This window comes from Styela clava, chromosome 11 (genome assembly GCF_964204865.1).
Source record: "Styela clava chromosome 11, kaStyClav1.hap1.2, whole genome shotgun sequence".
NCBI lineage: Eukaryota > Metazoa > Chordata > Ascidiacea > Stolidobranchia > Styelidae > Styela > Styela clava.
This window is the reverse complement of record NC_135260.1, coordinates 9,883,660-9,901,890: the sequence shown is the minus strand read 5'-3', so window position 1 is coordinate 9,901,890 and position 18,231 is coordinate 9,883,660. Positions and strand designations below refer to the sequence as shown.

Here is an 18,231-nt window from a genome sequence, read left to right as displayed (position 1 = left end):
ACAGTTCAAGTAATTTATGATGTTTGTATCAATAAGTATTGTTTCAAACTTGTAAATATTAGGGAACTAGAGAATATCAGTATTACAAAATTCCTCCTCTGTTGGTAAGCTCAGTGAATATGCTCAAATATGCCCACTTGCAGTATATATTTGAACCTGTATGTTTTAGATTTTCTATATACGTATGTACTTCATTCTATTTTTATTGATTTGTATATTTTAATATATACAGGGGTTTTCAACTTTCGATATGGAACACAGACAAGCTATCAGAAGCAGGTACTGTAACCTATATACGAAAATTTTGTTTTTTTAAATTATCGTGTTTTATGGGCCATAAGGTGCACTTAAAATCTCTTTTTTCTCTTAAAAATTGGTCGTGCATCTTCAAAGCCGCCGCGTCTAATGTATGGATCAGGTAGTACTTTATGTTTAATTGCTCTCACTCACTGTTGTGACTTACAGCCAGATGTGCCTCATGTTTGTATAAAAACCTGATCTTAAGCAATTTAATGACAGTATGGTCTTTGAAAAGATTTGAAGCCAAATTTTAAATGTCGTAGGGAAAGCAATCCACCCATATACACTTTATTTTCTTAGTGATTACAAGCGTTGTGCAAGGGGATCTCCAAGGAAAATTAAATATTCCAATTGATTCCATATTGATCGTATTTGCTTGTTTTCAGGAGCGAACAGAATGTCTAAAAGGGCTTGCCTTTCATTTCTGATAATTATTGAAATGCTAATCCAATCAAATTGTTATACATTTCAATTTACTTCCGATTCAAAATTTTACTTATTGGACACGAAGTGGACCTCTTGATCGTTTTGTTAATATGTTGTTGTTGCAAAAAAATGCTTTTTCTTCAAATACTGGACAAATTGCTTTGAAATTTTTATTCGTCAAATCAGGTTGTTGTCGCTAGAAAGCTATTACTTGTCTTTAGTGAAAAAATTTCTGTGGGACGCATTTCTCACTTCGAAGTTTTGTGTGATAACTCTTGAATCACTTAAGATGATTTACATACGGTATCTTTCCTTCTTATCTCAGATCCAGTACTGTGGAAAGTTTAGTTCAAGATAAACTATGGTTGTCACCACCACATCAAAAATCCAGTACTAATTCCTTAGAATATGATGATATGAATATGTCCATGGATACTTTGGGAAACAGTATTGCTTCAAGAGATACAATGGTTGGTATTCGTATCATATATGAGTGATTAATGGATGGTTCCTTGACCCCAGAAAATTTTTTTTTAATTTTTACATCACTGTTGCCTTTTTTTGTCGATTAGACATTGTCACAGAAATAAACACTGAATCTGAAGCTCGTGGAATCATTCATTGCTGAAAGAGGCAATTTTGAATTCTTTTAAATAATACTTCTTATATTTCTAATCACAGGATGATGGTACTTCGACACCGACTCGGCGAGAGAGAAGTGAATCCCATTTATCGTGTTATTCTCAACAGCATAAATCACACAGAAATGAGAGAAGCAGTGAAGGTTTTTTACCCATTTAATTTTAGATTTTTTTTGTAATTTACTGTTCATGTTACATTGAAACTAATGCGATGATAATCTTATGCGATTTGTTAGTATTTTATCACCTGAGGATGTAACTGTTCAAAAGTCGAACCTAAAGTTAATATTGAGCTTGAACACAACTGGAACACTAAAATCAAATTGGGTTAAGAGCATTGTTTGTTGAGGAGGACTTATTGTCCAATGGTAATAAATCGAGGTATGTAGGGTTCGAGCGAAGTCGCTCTTGTAATACCGTGATAATCAGGGAACCCATTTTTCTTTGGGGTTAGGTGAATTGGCAGCTGATAGCGTTGCATTTGTTGTTTTAAAAGTATGAATGTATTAGATTTATGTGAAGTTTGTTATTAATGCAGCGTACGTAGTTGTGACGTACATATATTTTATAAAATGTGGGAACACGTTCCTAGTGAGTTTGATTCAAGAGAGAACCCGTTCTTAAATTTGTGAATTCCACTACAGGTGATACACAATGGGAAATAATCAAGTAGAAGTCATCATTTGGCATGACCTCACCAATAATGCTAATCCATGTCTTGTACGTTTCTCATTCACTCTGACATAGATTTGGTATTGGTACATTTGTAACTTAAGAAAAACTGCTACAGAATTTGTAGTGTCTTTGATGCCTCATGATCATTTTGGTGTTTGTTTTCAAATACAAATTCAAAAGTTATGGTTGTATGTAGACCACTCGTGTTTGTAATCAGTATAAATCTCTTTTATCATAGTACCAATATCTTTCAATGATTTGATGTGATGCATACATGTATATTAAGTCTTGCAACCACTTTCAGCATCGTATTCAACCGCGAGACTGCAATCATGGGAACAAAGAATGATGGATCAGATATTTGGAAACCACATTCCTAGGAATAGCATTCCTGATTTTCCGTCAAATTTTAATCCAAAGTCGACATCGAGAAAACCGAGGGCTTCAAGTTTTAATAAAACGACTGCTGCTCTATCGGTCGAAAATGGTGTGCGACTAAACGATTCTAAGATTAATGCCGTTGTTTCACCATTACACGAATTTGTAACTAAATCACTCATCAAACCGGCGTCATCTACTGAAACTAGGGATCTCCTGGCAAGCTTCAGGTAATGTTTTATCATCTGTATTTAGAATATTAAATTTTTAAGTAACATGGTCTCAACTTCTGTTCTTCTGTAAATTGTCTAAATTTGGGATATGGTATAAAATTGTGCTTAATTATGCGGCTGAATTTACATATACTGATATCTTTTTTTCTTGTTTCATTTTTTTTTGTATGGCGTATTTATACACCTTTCAATCCGTACAAGGCTTTCACAAGCGACCACTAATGTCTGTGAACGAGTCTAATCAGGCATGTGATTTTAATCTACAACGCCATTATAGTTTAAGTCTTAACGCTTTATTAAACACTGACCCACTGCGCCCACAAAATAGGAATGGAACTTGATTAACCTTTTTATAATCTTAAAAGTTTCAATTGTATTTATGCGTATTTTAAGCACAAAATTCCCGTCTTTTTAAACTTAGTTCCAAAATTCAAAAATCTGTATTCGTTAGTGTTACAGCTATCTCCTACCGGTAGTTTAATATTTAAATTAACATCTTATTGATAATGCTAAAATCACTTTCTTTTAAATAATGTTATATTTCTAGGGCTCACACTGGTATATCAGCGATCTCTGAACAGAAGGCGGAACGGAAAATGAACGGAACAGAAAATGAAATCTCAATCCGCGTTACAAAGGTTAATGAATGGGAGACTGATGATGATGAACAAATCAAGTCATTCCCATTCGATTCTATGAAATCTTCGAATTCTTCGTCAAAATTATTTCCACCTGATTGTATGGATGCAAATAATCATCAACGAATTTGTGCTTTGTTTAGCAGGTTTGTCTTTAAATATGTTGTGTAATTTTTTTGTGTTACAAACCAACAATTGTTCATTCTTGTTGGATTTATATCTACTTTTAATTTGAATATTTGCAAGTTAATTTTATCGGATATCTGAAAATAAGATATCTCTGATTCACTTGATTGACATATTTTGATTTTGATGAAATTGATAGAATTCCTGTTTTCACTACAATTACATTTTTTTCGGAATAAATACAGTAATTAAGATTTTTTGTATTTCTGGATAAAATTTTCTCGATCGTATTTGTGGCTACTTATATTGGACCTTGTTTGCAGTAACGGTGTGAAAACTTGTTTCTATGTACGAATTTTGTTCAGTCTATACTTTTCCGCCATCACTTCACAAGTGTGATGTTCCAGTACAAATTATTAGAGCTATTTTATCTTAAAGTCATTGTCTCATATTTATATTTTTTTCCAGTCACAGTCCACAGTCTCCAAATGCTCCATACTTCTGTGTGTCTCCTTGGGTTGTTTACATTGATTTTTATCGAGGAAATGACATCACATTAGGAGGATTTCTAGAACGTTATTGTTTTCGACCGAGCTATCATTGTCCTAATCCCGCATGTAGAAGACCAATGGTTGAACATATTAGAAGGTTTGTAGTTGAATAATTAGTGATAATTTTCAATACTTGATTGGAGCAGCCTGCGTGCATTCTTCGTGAGGTCATGGAATTGGATTTTGGCATTATTCAATGATGTTTGAACAGGAGTCTCCCTGAGCGGAGATGAAACCTAAATGAAATTTAAAACACTTCGAGATTCAGACTCAGATCAAAATTTTTCGACGGAAACTAAAATTGCGTTAAGTTGAGTTAGAGCTGGAGTCAGAGTCAAAATATTTGTAAGCCAGTCTGTCCGTTAGTTGGAGCCATTTTTTGAATGGTTTGGAAGTCGGAATCTACGGTAAAAGTTCTCTGCTTTAGTTATATTTGCTGGTCAAATCAAATTAATGACAAATAATTTCAAGATTTATTCTACCTAAAAATTACTGTTATTTCAGTTTTGTGCATGGGAACATGTGTATGTCTGTTGTATTGAAAGAATTATCAAAACCGTTTCAGCAATCAAGTATTCTCACTTGGAATTGGAATCACATAACAAAGAAATCATCAGGTATTAGGGAAGGCTGAAATGTAATTTTGTTGATGGGGCTAAAAAAAACTAAAAGCTTTTATTTGGAAACCTTTGTGGACTGTTGAATAGTTATTTAAGAAGCATGAAATGAATACTCTTTTAATATGACTGAAATGTCTTCACACTATAATCTTTATTTAATAAAATATCACTTTATGATAATTTGTATGCTTATACTGTATGGAGACAAAATAATTTTAATCTGCTGCTTCTAGCATAGGATGCGAAAAATTAAATTTAAATTTGTATAATGACTCAAATTGCATAGTATTTTTAGTTCTTTTGAGTTGTATGGCACTCATCCAATATACTAGAAAACATGGATTTAAATTACTCAGATGAACATACCTTGATGTACCAAAACAACTAAGAGTACATTTTTGCCCGTTGTCATTAGTATTTTTATATTTCATTTCAGAAATCAAACCAATGTCTCATGATGCGTGGTCTATGTCGTTTGCCAAATATTTAGAACTCAACTTAGAAAAATTAACAATTCCTGATAATTTGTCGTCAAATAATCAACATAAAAGTTCCAGTAAAACAGAATTGTACGGAGATGATTGGGAATTAAAGCCATTTACTAGTTTCCAATATTTCATGTTCAGGTAAGAAAAATTGAGTTATATTCGTTAAAGATTTGGATAAGAAATAGTTTAACATTAATCTTTGTGAATCTTCGGACTACTGGTTCCCAAACTTTTATTATTGGTGGCCCCCTTCCAGAGACTCTCAGGGCCTGTTGCCCCCTGGTTTTCAATAAAAACCTATTGTAAGGGGTTTCCATCAGTTCCTTTATTCGCCATGTTGAATAATGAAAATCCACGAACAAAAATAAAATAAAAATGATTTTTTAAAATTGATTTAATGATGACAATTGGTATCTAGTGGAGCCTTTGCTTATGACCACCAGAAAATTGCCCGGGAACTGCGGCTGGTTTGAGAAACCCGGATTTTCATCGTCTATATTTTTGATATTGTATTTCTTTTTAATTTTTTTTTTTAGAATAATTTTTCCATCTATCTCAACTTCACGTTCAACTTATATTCCTTGAACTATCTCCTATTTTTAACAGAGATATTGTCGCGGCATTCAAGTGTTATCCTGTCAATATAAATGAAGTCGTTTTTCCACCTTCAATATTGAATAAATCGTTACATCAGATTCGTCAAATCTCAAACGAATATGACGATGACTTAAAAACATCTTTGGATTTTCATTCAGCAATTGAAATACTTGTTGAGGTAAGATGAAAGGCTCACCAGAAAAGGGTTATAATGATTTGCAATAAGTATGAGTACGAACTGGATTCAAGATATTTTAAAAGTAACCCTTTTTACTTTAATATGAATGGTTTGATTTCGATATAATTTTTTTTAGACATAGCCTCATAATTTTCATCAGGGTCGCATCCAGGGTTCCGTCCTTCAAACCGCTGGAGTCTGTAGATGGGGTCGGAGTTGCTTTTGCCTTTTAATAGTGGTTAAAGAAGTTTAAATTTTCGACAAGAACACAAAAAGTATTAAGCTTACTAGGTGTTTTTACCAAAAGGTTTTCGTATGGAGAAGTTTTTGTTAATAATAACTTAGTTTCCTCGCGACTGAAGTCAAGGCTAGTTACTGGTTTAACTACTAGGGCGGGTACCTCGAGTCGAGTTTTTTGCAAAGTCGAAAATTTTTTTCAACCTGAAGTCTTGGCCAAAATCATTTTCAACCTAGATTCTATTGCAAGTTTTCACTAACTCCACAGCTCAAGACCCAGGTTGAAATATTGTCAAGGATGTATTGGACTCTTTGTAATTGCAGGGTAGTTCAAATACTGTAACTGCAGGCAGGCCACAATTTTTTGCATTCACCAGATGACTGTACGAAATGCCATTGCTTGCTATATGATCAATTTGTCTTTTCAGCTTAATCTTCCACTGGGAAACTACAAAATCCTATATTTATCAATATTTTTTCTTCCAGCTCAAGTAACAGCATTGCTTTTTGATGTTTTTTTTGGCACGGGGGAATAATGTATATTAGAATATTATTATGCCTGTTATTCTGGTCTTTTGTAATACGAATGGAAATCATTTGACAGAAAATAAATGAAGTTTTGGAAACCGCTCAAAATTGTATCGAAACATCCATAAAAAGAACTGTCAGTACGAGTGAAATTCCAACGGAAGAATCCATTGCTACGAGGGATGAATTTTATAAAATTTTATTTGATTCTTTGATGGACGACAAAATTCATTTGATGGAAGAAATTACTCTGTCTAAACTTTTGCTGCAAAATTCAAATCAAAGGTATCTTTATTTTGCTTTTTTATTTATGCACAAAAATTTTTGTTATCGATTGACAATTGACATAATTCGATTCTAGGAAAATGGTTCTCCAACTTTCATTATCTGATGCCCCTTCCAAAGACTCTTAACACTCCGTGCCCCCCTTCTCTTCTATAAAAACATGTGATTTGTTTTTAACAGGTTTCCATTAGGTATTTTATTCGTCACATTTAATAATAAAACCAGAAAATAAAAATAAAATAATAAATGCGTTAGAGTCAAATAATTGCACAAATAGTTAATTTGCCATCACAAATAGTACATAGTGAAGTTTTTTTCTCGTGGTCCCCGGAGAACCTTCCATTGGTGACCACCAAAACCTAGTTTGAGATGCTTATCATTTAATATATCTGCAGGAGAAATAAGTGTATTTAATTTATCAAATGCGAGATTCACTCAAACAAATTTTTATCAATACCCAGTTCATCTTCAACAAACAAGGAAGACAATATGTATTCTGATATTGGGATGGATTGCTGGGGTGAAAAAGAGTCACACGAGGTGAAAACATTGTTATTGATTTGTGTTATTTCACCTTGTTGATAAATTTATACTAATGCAGATTATAGTAACGCTAATCTTATACATTTGATATGGATATTTGTATTAGACCAGTGGTTTCCGAACCACCGCCTGCGTACAATTTGATATGGTCTGCCAAACTTAAGTGAAAAAGTTTAACACTTTAATTTTTTGTGTTCTATATATCGCCCACACTGTCACGTCATTATTACAGTTCAAGCAAGTGCATATTCGCAGCAATTATACCGGTATCTTAATTATGCAAAGCCGCACCGGTATCGGCCCCTTGTGGGTGCCCTCCTCTCCTGGCACGCAAACATCCTTTCGCTTTTAATTTAGTCTTCGTCAATCAACTTTAGGAACCACTGTATTAGATAGACTCAAGCTCAATAAAATGGTAAATTTTGTGTTATTTATTTTTTTAGAAATCATTGCCAGATGATCTCATCAATGAATTATCAACTCGAATTCTTCATCTGAAATGTGAAATTTGTGATTTGGTGCAAACATGGAATCTAAAGTTAGCTGATGCTTATGAAAAAGTAAGAGATTTATTTAACATGTTAAACATGAAAGACCTTTGAAGTTATTGTACTTTTCTTGTCAAGATGTAAGCATATTAAACTTCGTTCACTTCCCATACATGCCAAATAAACCTTTATGCGATGAGAGTCTCAGGCAACAACAATAATAAAACTCCAAAAGTTTTATTTACATTTTTTGCGTCATAGCCTAGCGGCGTTGGACTTGAACTGTATTGGTCGATAGAATATTAGAATCTGGCACCAGGGCCTCATTTTTTACCTGGTACCTAGGCTGCCATTTTAACTTGAAACTTTTGAATTAATATTAGAAATTAAGTATTGAAAAATATATAAACAGGAAAGGATAGATTTTATCTTTTGTATCAAATTTGAAAAATTATAAATGTCAAAAAATAATAACTAGATGGGTAGGAGCTGGCGCTTTCAAAAGTTGGGTTAGCTCGAGCTCCATATATTATGGAAAGTATTGCTTCAGCTCCAGTTTCAACAAAACGTCACAGCTCCGGCTCCCTGGCCTTGCCTTCAAAGATACTTCATTTATATCACCCGTTTTTATCTTTGACTCTACCTGCTAATATTATAGGATCGATCTTCATTTTGGACTTTGAATAAAAAGCAGAAGTCCAGTGGTGGATCTCCATTACCACAAAGGAAAAATCACGTCAATCCTTCTGAGAAGATTATGGAAGAAGATGAGACTCAACATGAAGGTATGTTTACTAACCTTTATTGCTACATCCCTCATTTTGCCTACTTTGAAACACTTGGTCGCCCCCTTTGTATTCAAAAAACTCTTTTAATATTTTACAATACAAAAACTTTTTTTAATATTTAATGTATTATTAGCTAGTGATACTTGCAACTCTGCATGTCAGATACATCATTCTGGTATATTTTTGTTCAGTTTAAACAGTTTTTTCTACAATAAAGAATATTAGTAATACTACAGCAAAATACAAAGTATAATTTCCTACCTTGAAATTATTATGTCACCCCCGTTTGATAAACCCTGGCTTATTGTGACAATTGCACAACTAGTTATGATTTTATTTTTTCCGACCTGATTTTTCGACACAAAGTGGACATACAGATGGTTTTGTTATTATGTTGTTGTTGTTTGAATTTTTTATCATTCTGTTTTTTTAAATCACTTTTCTCATTAACTACTGGACCAATTGCTTTAGATATTCAGTGGTTTAAAATTGTATTTTTTGCTAGAAAGGCGAGAGCTATTACTTTTATTTTTTTTCACAAATTTTCGTGGGCTTCATAGGATTAGTTTTTTGTATGTGATGTTATCATCAGAATTAAAAATTTACAATCTTTTGGCTAGTCTGGCTGTACTGGTAGTCTACTGTGACAGGTTGCATACTATCCATATGTTCATATATTTGAGCTTCGTTCACTTCTAATTATCTGATCTGAATATTTCATATATTTTACACAGGACCTGGCAACAATGGTGCACCATCGATAATAGTCGAAAATGTAAGTTTATTTTCTTTTTCTTTTAAAATACAAAACAACTATGTTCATCTACTGTGTTTTTTTATGCCTGATTTAATGTATCTTTTTATTCCTCATGTATCTGTTTATGAGCTTCTTGTTATTTATGGATTTCTCCACTATCCATATACGTGCATTTGAAACTAGTAACTTGCTTACTATTCGCATGTTTTTACTGAAGTTGAAATTTTGCCTCATACTTTTTGGTAGTCCATATTTCCGAAGAAACTCCTAAAGCATCAATTTTAGTCTGAGCCAAATTTTTCTTCGCCCTAATTTGAAGTTTTCACAGCCCTTGGCGCCGGGGAAAGAGGCTAGGGTTCATCTCGTAATTATACTTTTTTTCAGCTATAGTTGCATTAATATTCTCTTGCACTCTACTAGTATCTACCACTTTAAAAATAGGTCTTTAGGATGTTTAGGAGAATAATCCAAACGCACAGGTCAAATATTATTATAAAATGAATTCATTTCATCAGCTGAACACTTTGATAAAATACTTTGCCAATACTTTTAACAAAAGAAACCAAAATTCTCATTCTTGCCATGCTATTATTCAAACCAGTGGTCTGCAAATGTATCGAATTTTTATAGCCCGCAAACAACACTCTTAATGCATAAAAAATGCTTATGAATTTATTGCTATTCGAGCATGGATGTTTGTCGTAACAATGGCCGTTGTGTGTCTCGCGTCGCGATAATTAGCGTAAGCATACATCAGTAGTATGTTGTTTACCTGCAGGACATGCCTACAATTAGTTGTAATTAACACAGAAATTAGAGTTCTGTGTGCGTCATAAGTTTAAATGTGTGGCCCTTATTTATAAGCGGAAATTAATGTGGCACGCTTCTGTCAATGTGCTAATTTTGCCCAATATTACATAAAGTTTGCCGACCACGCATTTAAACTATTTGTTCATTTTTAAGGGACAATCAAAGACGTCAAACTCAGGAAATAGCTCAGGTGAATAGTATTGTTGGTATTATTGACTGATTACTCACCTGAATGGGTGTTCATGGGGTTTAAATCTTTTTCAAATTGCAAAGGAAAGTTATTGATAACATATATAGTTTAGAAAAAGTGAAAAACTTAAATAAAAACTGTTTACAATAGAACAAACCAGGTTGTGATATATCGAGAACTGACTTCATAACAAAATTGAAATTAAAACATATTTTTTTCAACAGCTGGAAATTCTGCAGACTCCATCACAGCACTCCTTCCTGATGTGGAAGTGAAAGACAAAGCAAATAACAAATCTTCGAAACGTTTGGCAGTGACAGAACACAAATCTGAGAAATCTACTTCATATAAAAGATTAAGCAGAACAGGTATATTGATATTAATTTAGGGACACAAAGTGAAAAATCACTTTTCCCTGAGACTAAGAATGAACTATTACGATTACAAATTTTCAGGACTTTAATATGTTTCAAACTGCTAGAGGGCCCTTACCCTTATCTTATGGGGTCTGATATTTTACCCTCTTTTTCGCTATTTTATTTTAATTTGTTGACCTTTGACATTCGTTGACGTATATTTGCTTTATATAAGCCGATATCTTTACAAATGAATAATCTTCATATATTTTGCCTTCTTAACTTTTACATATTTCACCCAGGTTCAAGTGTGAGATTTCTTGTCACCCGATTACTGCCTGGAAATAACTTAATTCCATCCATTCAAATGCCGTTTCCTGCTGATGAACATTTTCTACTGCCTGAATGTCTATCTGCTAATGTTGTGGTAAGCTGACTATAATTTGTTTATTTGCTTCATGAATTTGATCTAAAATCTAAAATACTTTAAATGCTTACCAATATTTTTTTTTTTTTGAAGAAATTAGCTCTAAGCAAGGTCACGCTAAGAAGACTGATCTCTGAGCGAAAGTGCCAATAGCTTCTGAGACTAGAGAATTGTATGTTAATAGCTATCAATTGATACAAGATTCCAGACATGAAATTGTTTGGTCGGCACACAGTTCACAGCAGACCAATTTTGACGACTTGAAAACTGTTTTGGGGGAACAAGTTTCGAAAGTCCTACTCAAGCCAAATTCATAGTTAAATTTTTCTCGTTTTTCTTTTTCTCTTTTTACTTAATTCTTACTTACTCTCATTATCAGGTTAGAGATGCTGAACCTGCTTCAATCATAGCTTATACATTGAGTTCCAAATCGTATAAAGAATTAACTATGCAGGATACTGATGTGACCATGGAAGGGAATTTTCAGGAAACTGATCCCATTTTTGAAATTGGAAGAACAGAGGTATGTGTCGATTGCATTTTTTTGAGACTTTATCAATCAGGGAGTCCAATAGAAAACAAATAGTCGAATACTTTTCAAATTGGTTATATTTGATTTAGGTTTACTCTTGATTTAAAAAAAATTTAAAACATTTTTGTTTGCAACTTTGTCATCTTTGGCTTTTGGAAACTAATGATCAGACAAAAATAAACTTGTTTTCGCTTCCTATACTGTTAAAATTAGGATAGGATTTTCATATTATATTTATATTTGTATATCAATATCAGATATTTTCTCTTCCTCAGATTCCCAAAGAATCAATTTCGTCTAACCAGGCAAGTCCACAATCATCTGTTTCGTTATCTGATGCAATATCGACGAATAATATGCAACAACAACAATCTGCGGAAAATTTTGCTGAATTTGAATTCAAAGGTTATTAGTATTTGAATGATTTACTGTATTCTCTTATATTGATCATGATTTGTCCAGTGTTCTTGAAACTTTCTTCATCATGACCCACTTGGCATGGCCGAATTTTTGCACAACCCTCAGAAACTAAAATAAAAATGGAGTAAAATTGAGTAATACGGAAATATAAAAAAATATAATAAAATTGACAAAACCTTAAATGAGACCGATTGTATATTCTTGCACAAAAGTTCGAATCTTGGCTCCATTTCCTTGATGGTTATTTCCTGCGCTGGTACAAATCTTTCACATTTCATCGATATTTTGTATTAAGATAAGTGAGTGTCGAAAAATAAAAGAACTGCGACCCCCTTGAGCATGTTCCTGACCGACTGGGCGTCAGAACCCCAGTCGGCAGAGCCCTGGCCTAGAGAAAAATAGTAATGACCTAATGATACCTAGTGAAGGCCTTTGCCTGTGGCCCCAAGAGAACAGCCTCGTGCCATTTATGGGAGAAACTCTGGTATGGATACATCACAAGAATGAGAGTGAAATATAAGATATAATTGAATTTATCATGTTACGCATTGGATTTCTAAAGATTACAATTCCAGAGATGCCTCTGTTACGTCTGTCGAAAAATCTTATTGGCAAACTTGGTGCTTCAAGGCCTTAGCATATTGGTACTAATACACGACTACTTTGTCCTCATAATTGAGCATTGCTCTCTTGTGATTTTTTCAACAATGAGTTATCGCATTTTCTGGTTTTCAGATTCAACAGATCCATCTGTGATTTCAATGTCAAGTTCATTATCTAACGGTGGAATATCATCAAACTCACCTCATGTTGAAATTCAATTTTCTGATTCTACAACAAAATTTTATTGCAAAGTTTATTTTGCATCATTGTTTGAAAAATTTCGATCAAAGGTAACAGTTTTACGATTGTATAAAAATTAATTTTATTTTTTGTGAGATGGGGTTCAACATTATTTTATTACTGGTTAGTTATGGTATTTCTAACTTATCACTCCAGATCAGTGATTGTCAAACTTTTCATGATCCCTCATGATCTGTGAACTCTTTTTCGCAAAAACTGTCAATATGCATGATCCCCTGTTATTCTAAAAACGTACTATACGTAGTTTGCTTTTATTGCGAGTTCATCAGTTTTTTCATTCGCCGTGTTCAATTATACAAGCCAACGAACGAAAAAGAATGAATGCATTACAATTAACGGATTACCAAATCACAGTCTATTTACTTTGGCTTTACCCTTCCCTTTTTCAAATCTATAAAAATACCTACCGGTAGTTTTGTATATACCACATTCCGATCAGTTAATTTGTGCAGCACGTCCAAGTGTTAGAAAAACGAAAGTACAAAATTAAAGAATTATGGCCAAAGAATTGAACAAATTGTAGTCAATTTATGTAAATCAATATGGTCATCGTGAATGGTACATATAAACCTTTTTTTACCTGTAGCCCCAAAGAACCACTCCATGTCCCTTTAGGGATAGGAGAAAGCCCGCTTTAGATGGAGTAAATTGCATGGATTACCAGCCATCTCCAGCAATGACTAATAGACATTGACAGTAATGCGTTTGTTTTCTTACTTTGGTTTGTTAAGAGCATAGAGAAACATAACAATTGAATCTTTTATGAAGTATAATTTGTGCATTCATGTTACTTTCACCTAAATAGCTTTGACTGGGTGATTTCACTTTTTAGGTATTAGAAGGTGGTGAAGAACAGTATTTGACGTCAATGTCTCGTAGTATGAGATGGTTGGCAAGAGGTGGAAAATCAGGATCAACTTTTCATAAAACTAAGGATGATCAGTTTATTATAAAACAAATGTCCTACTTTGAATTACAATCTTTTCTCGAGTTTGCACCGAAGTATGTGGAATACATCACTAACTGCATTGATAATCAGGTATCAAAAATTGTTAAGTTATTTGGTATTACTGTGATACTTATTTATGGACACATTATATACTATTCATACTGCGCTAAAGCCAGTTTGGGAGTTGCGCATAACCCAAGTTAAGGTTTTTTAAAAGATTGAAAAAATAACAAAAACGAGAGTTTTCATGCATAGCGAGGGAGAAATAAAGAAAGATAAAATATTTCTAAAGTACGACTACGGGGTTTCAACTCTGAAATCAGACAAAATTTAATTTTAATAACCAAAACTTTGCATATGTAAGCTTTCCTTAAGTTTACAATTCCTGACTCCCACCCAGCTCAGGGGCGTTTAAAAATACTGCCTGACTTTAATAAAAACATGCCGACTACAGACACCACAGCCAGGTTATAGACCACCTATTTTTATTAGAATCATTCTTACTACCCAATATTACCATTTACCAGACTCTGTGTTTTCCTTTTCTTATAACAGGAAGCAACGACAATTTCTAAAATCCTAGGCGTGTATAGAATTTCATTCAGAAATGCAGAGACAAATCGAAGCTTAAAACAAGATGTTCTTGTAATCGAAAATTTATTTTATCAGAAGAAAATTCAACAGGTAAGTAAAAAATGTATATACCTGGCAATTATAGTTTTATTTTACAAAATGTGAAATTTTTGTGATATCCAGAGTCCTATTTGCAGTGTATTGAATCAACAATTGTTAAGAAGATTATTTTAGAAATATTGATAATCAAATAAAAGAAATTGAATAGTTTATCTGTCAATATGAACATTCATGTATTCTATGAGAAACTGTAGCGTTCAGTGTCGATTTGATGGTACAATTGCTTTATATGCAAAAAGTCACTCTCACATCCCACTAACAAGTAGAATGTATTGTGTGGTATTCGATATTGAGAGAGCAGTGGTCAAGTATCATTTTGAAGTGTTCCCATGAATTGGAATAAAACAGTAAATTTGGGCGAACACCGGCCCCCAAATTAATGTAATAGCACCTAAGTGTCATATTCCATTTTCAAGTCATTAAAATTGCTTGGTTCATAATTCACAGAGAAAACGTTTTTTCACACAAACCTAGAATGGTTATCCATAGTTACTCCTGTGTACAATCATCTCATTTCTTCTTAACGTTATATTTCTGTTTACAGATTTTTGATTTGAAAGGATCTGTTCGAAATCGTCATGTAAAACCTGATACTTCAGGAGCGAATGTTGAAAACGGATGTCAAGCTGATCACAATGATATAGTACTGTTAGATGAAAACTTATTAAAACTTATGTGTGATAATCCACTATATGTTCATGAACATACTAAAGTAAGTACAGGAATCCATAAATCAATCACATTTGCAGAATTTGTGCAATATGGTAGTACTGTTTTCTTAATTTTCATTACTATGTAATCAAATAAATGAAGATCTCGAAGATTTTAACAATATAAAATTTAAATAAATTTTGACAAAATATACCAAAAAATAGTTGGTGATACTATGGCATGAGATTTATCTAAAGCTAGTAACACGAATTAAGGACCAGCATAAGATTTACTTGAAAGCGGTACTATATTGTGTGGTATACTACTACGTTTTCATAGGGCCAATCATTGGGCCATAGTATATTAGTTCCTTACATATCGTCTAATATCAGTGGCCGCTTGTACTTGGCCTAGTTCAGAGTGAAATGCGTGAATAAACGCTGTATGGCAAAAAATTGAAACTCAAGGAATGGCAGGTCGCATTGCAAGTTTTTGTCTACATATATGCCCATACTCTTTTGTTCTTATTCTAGACTAGAATTTTGGTAGACTGTGTTTTGGACGCTATTAGCTTTTTATTTTTGTGGAATATTTAGATTAAATTTTCATTTTCAGCATCTTTTATCAAGTGCTATATCAAGAGATACAAATTTTCTGTCTAAGAATCTTATCATGGATTATTCTCTTCTGGTTGGAATGGACGATAATGAAAAAATATTTGTTGGGATCATTGGTAAGTATTGATATATAGGAAGATGAACACAAAGACAAGGTGTATGTAAATGGTATATACTGGCCTTGCTTTATATTAGAAGAGGAATTTCATTTCACTAATTATACCTACTCCTCTCTTTCTTAATTTATCATTCGAAAAATTATGTTATCGGAGAAAACTATATGATTTTATGCATCATTTTACTGCGAGATCCGAGAAAACCACAAAACCAACATAGTTTCAAAAAGGTTTCCTAATTCAAATTTTTAACAAGGTTGAGCTTCAACACTAGGTGATTCTAATTTTCTGTTATTCCAAGATTAAAGCTGCATACAACACAGTAACTTTATTGAAAAAGAAACCATCCTTGACAAGAATCTGTCAATGTTTTGCGCTCATTCAACCAAATTGATCACCACTAATTTAAATCATATTCTATAAGTTTTCCAAGTAAATATCTATATCAGAGACTCGCAACGTATGAGCCACAGAACCTATTTACGTGGGCATTAACAAATTTTACATCTCATTATTTTCGAACGCTTTTTCCTATTCACAACAGCATTTTTCATCACTGGGATGAAATTTCATTTGGCAAGGGTTCAATAACATGATAATTTTTGTTCCCATTTGTTGATAAAAATGTCTACCAGTAAAAAAGAAATATTGGTCATGAGATGCTGACTGTTGTCTGAAAAACTGGTCAGTTGCGATCCTTCATGCTTCTGGTTTATATGTTAGCAGTTTAACTTGAATGATTCTACAATTCACAGATTTTATTCGAACATTTACATGGGATAAGAAGTTGGAAATGGTTGTCAAATCATATGGTATGTTTGGTGGAAGAAAACAAAGTAATAGATCCATGCCTACTGTTGTGTCACCTGAACTTTACAAAAAACGTTTTTGTGAAGCCATGGACAGATATTTTCAAGTTGTACCTGATAGGTGGTATGAAATGCATGCTTTTAAATGAAACCCTGCATACTGCAAGCTTGTTATTATCATATTCTATTATTAGGGGGTTTGTATAGGTCGATATAATTAAAGTAAAACACGGAATATGCAGTGCCATATTCTTCACTGTATCCAAGTCAATCAAGTGTTATTTAAATGTGACAGGTGAATATAAACAATGCTATAGTATTAGCAATAAATTTGGCTGTCTTTACACACAATATTTTCTGTGAGATAATTTTTGTGTTTTTTTATGATTCATTAGATATGTTGTACGTGACCAAACAAAATTCCCTTGTTCATTCGAGCCCATGGTTTTTCTATGTATTTAATCAGTTGCCAATCTATGTTCAATTAGTCATTAATGTTTGATTATGTCATTATTATTATATCATACTTCTACCTATTCTGTGATAAGTTTACTGTAACCTTGAATAAATTTTGCACAAAACCATAGTTATAAGTTTACATGGGGGTGTAATACAAAGAAATTCTGTATTTCTGACTATGTTTTTCTTCCTAATTCGAATGTTCGGAATTGAATTATGTATCTTAATATCTATCTTGTTGTGGGTGTACTGTTTTGTTATATGGTAGTTATTCATGTCATTATTCGTTTATACAGTTTTATTATCATATAATTTGCCTTTAAACATCTTATAAAAAAGGCTGCAAATTGTACATTTTCTGGCATTTTTCAGAGGCAACTGTTGAATATCATTGTGATATACAGTAATAAAGGCAACATTTTTATGCCTTCCTGGAGGCTGGTACAAATTACATTGTTCCTTCTTTATGCAGCAATTTCCTTCTTCAAAGCTTGTATTTAATAATCGTGCAATAAATAAGCTTCATGCAAGTTGCTGGGAGTTATTTTATTGTGGCATGCTCGAACATCTCCAAGTAATCAAGTTGTAGTCCTGTAATATATTTGAATCTGGAATTATGTGCACCAGGTTAGGCCACAATTTCAGGTACAAATACTATGAGTCATATATGGCTTACTTAACCTGGTACACATTACGTTCCGGTGTCCGCCATCTTGATTCGCATACTTCGGGAGTACCCACTTTTTTTTGCCAGTGTCTAGCTAAATTCCGCCACAACTATCCATCTACACAAGTATTTTTTAGTGTTGTGCTACCACTGGCATTGACTGGTGTGGTTGGTACTTAACCTCAAGTCCCCCT

At 33.1% G+C, this 18,231-nt stretch overlaps 1 protein-coding gene across 1 annotated transcript in view; it reads left to right on the top strand.

Annotated features, from left to right (window-relative positions):
* Positions 1-17,900, top strand: part of LOC120347947 (1-phosphatidylinositol 3-phosphate 5-kinase-like) — a 47,995-nt gene extending 30,095 nt beyond the window's left edge. The window contains exons 20-44 of the mRNA XM_078117793.1: positions 233-279; positions 1,052-1,196; positions 1,408-1,510; positions 2,347-2,650; positions 3,201-3,437; positions 3,886-4,065; positions 4,473-4,585; positions 5,025-5,214; positions 5,683-5,851; positions 6,693-6,901; positions 7,363-7,441; positions 7,888-8,004; positions 8,591-8,717; positions 9,455-9,495; positions 10,441-10,477; positions 10,702-10,845; positions 11,136-11,260; positions 11,640-11,783; positions 12,068-12,197; positions 12,948-13,105; positions 13,909-14,115; positions 14,581-14,709; positions 15,263-15,430; positions 15,985-16,102; positions 16,858-17,900. Coding sequence (XP_077973919.1) covers positions 233-279; positions 1,052-1,196; positions 1,408-1,510; positions 2,347-2,650; positions 3,201-3,437; positions 3,886-4,065; positions 4,473-4,585; positions 5,025-5,214; positions 5,683-5,851; positions 6,693-6,901; positions 7,363-7,441; positions 7,888-8,004; positions 8,591-8,717; positions 9,455-9,495; positions 10,441-10,477; positions 10,702-10,845; positions 11,136-11,260; positions 11,640-11,783; positions 12,068-12,197; positions 12,948-13,105; positions 13,909-14,115; positions 14,581-14,709; positions 15,263-15,430; positions 15,985-16,102; positions 16,858-17,060 — 3,624 coding nt within the window. The 3' untranslated portion in view covers positions 17,061-17,900. The remainder of the gene's footprint in view (positions 1-232; positions 280-1,051; positions 1,197-1,407; positions 1,511-2,346; positions 2,651-3,200; positions 3,438-3,885; positions 4,066-4,472; positions 4,586-5,024; positions 5,215-5,682; positions 5,852-6,692; positions 6,902-7,362; positions 7,442-7,887; positions 8,005-8,590; positions 8,718-9,454; positions 9,496-10,440; positions 10,478-10,701; positions 10,846-11,135; positions 11,261-11,639; positions 11,784-12,067; positions 12,198-12,947; positions 13,106-13,908; positions 14,116-14,580; positions 14,710-15,262; positions 15,431-15,984; positions 16,103-16,857) is intronic.
* The last annotated feature ends 331 nt before the right edge of the window (positions 17,901-18,231 follow it).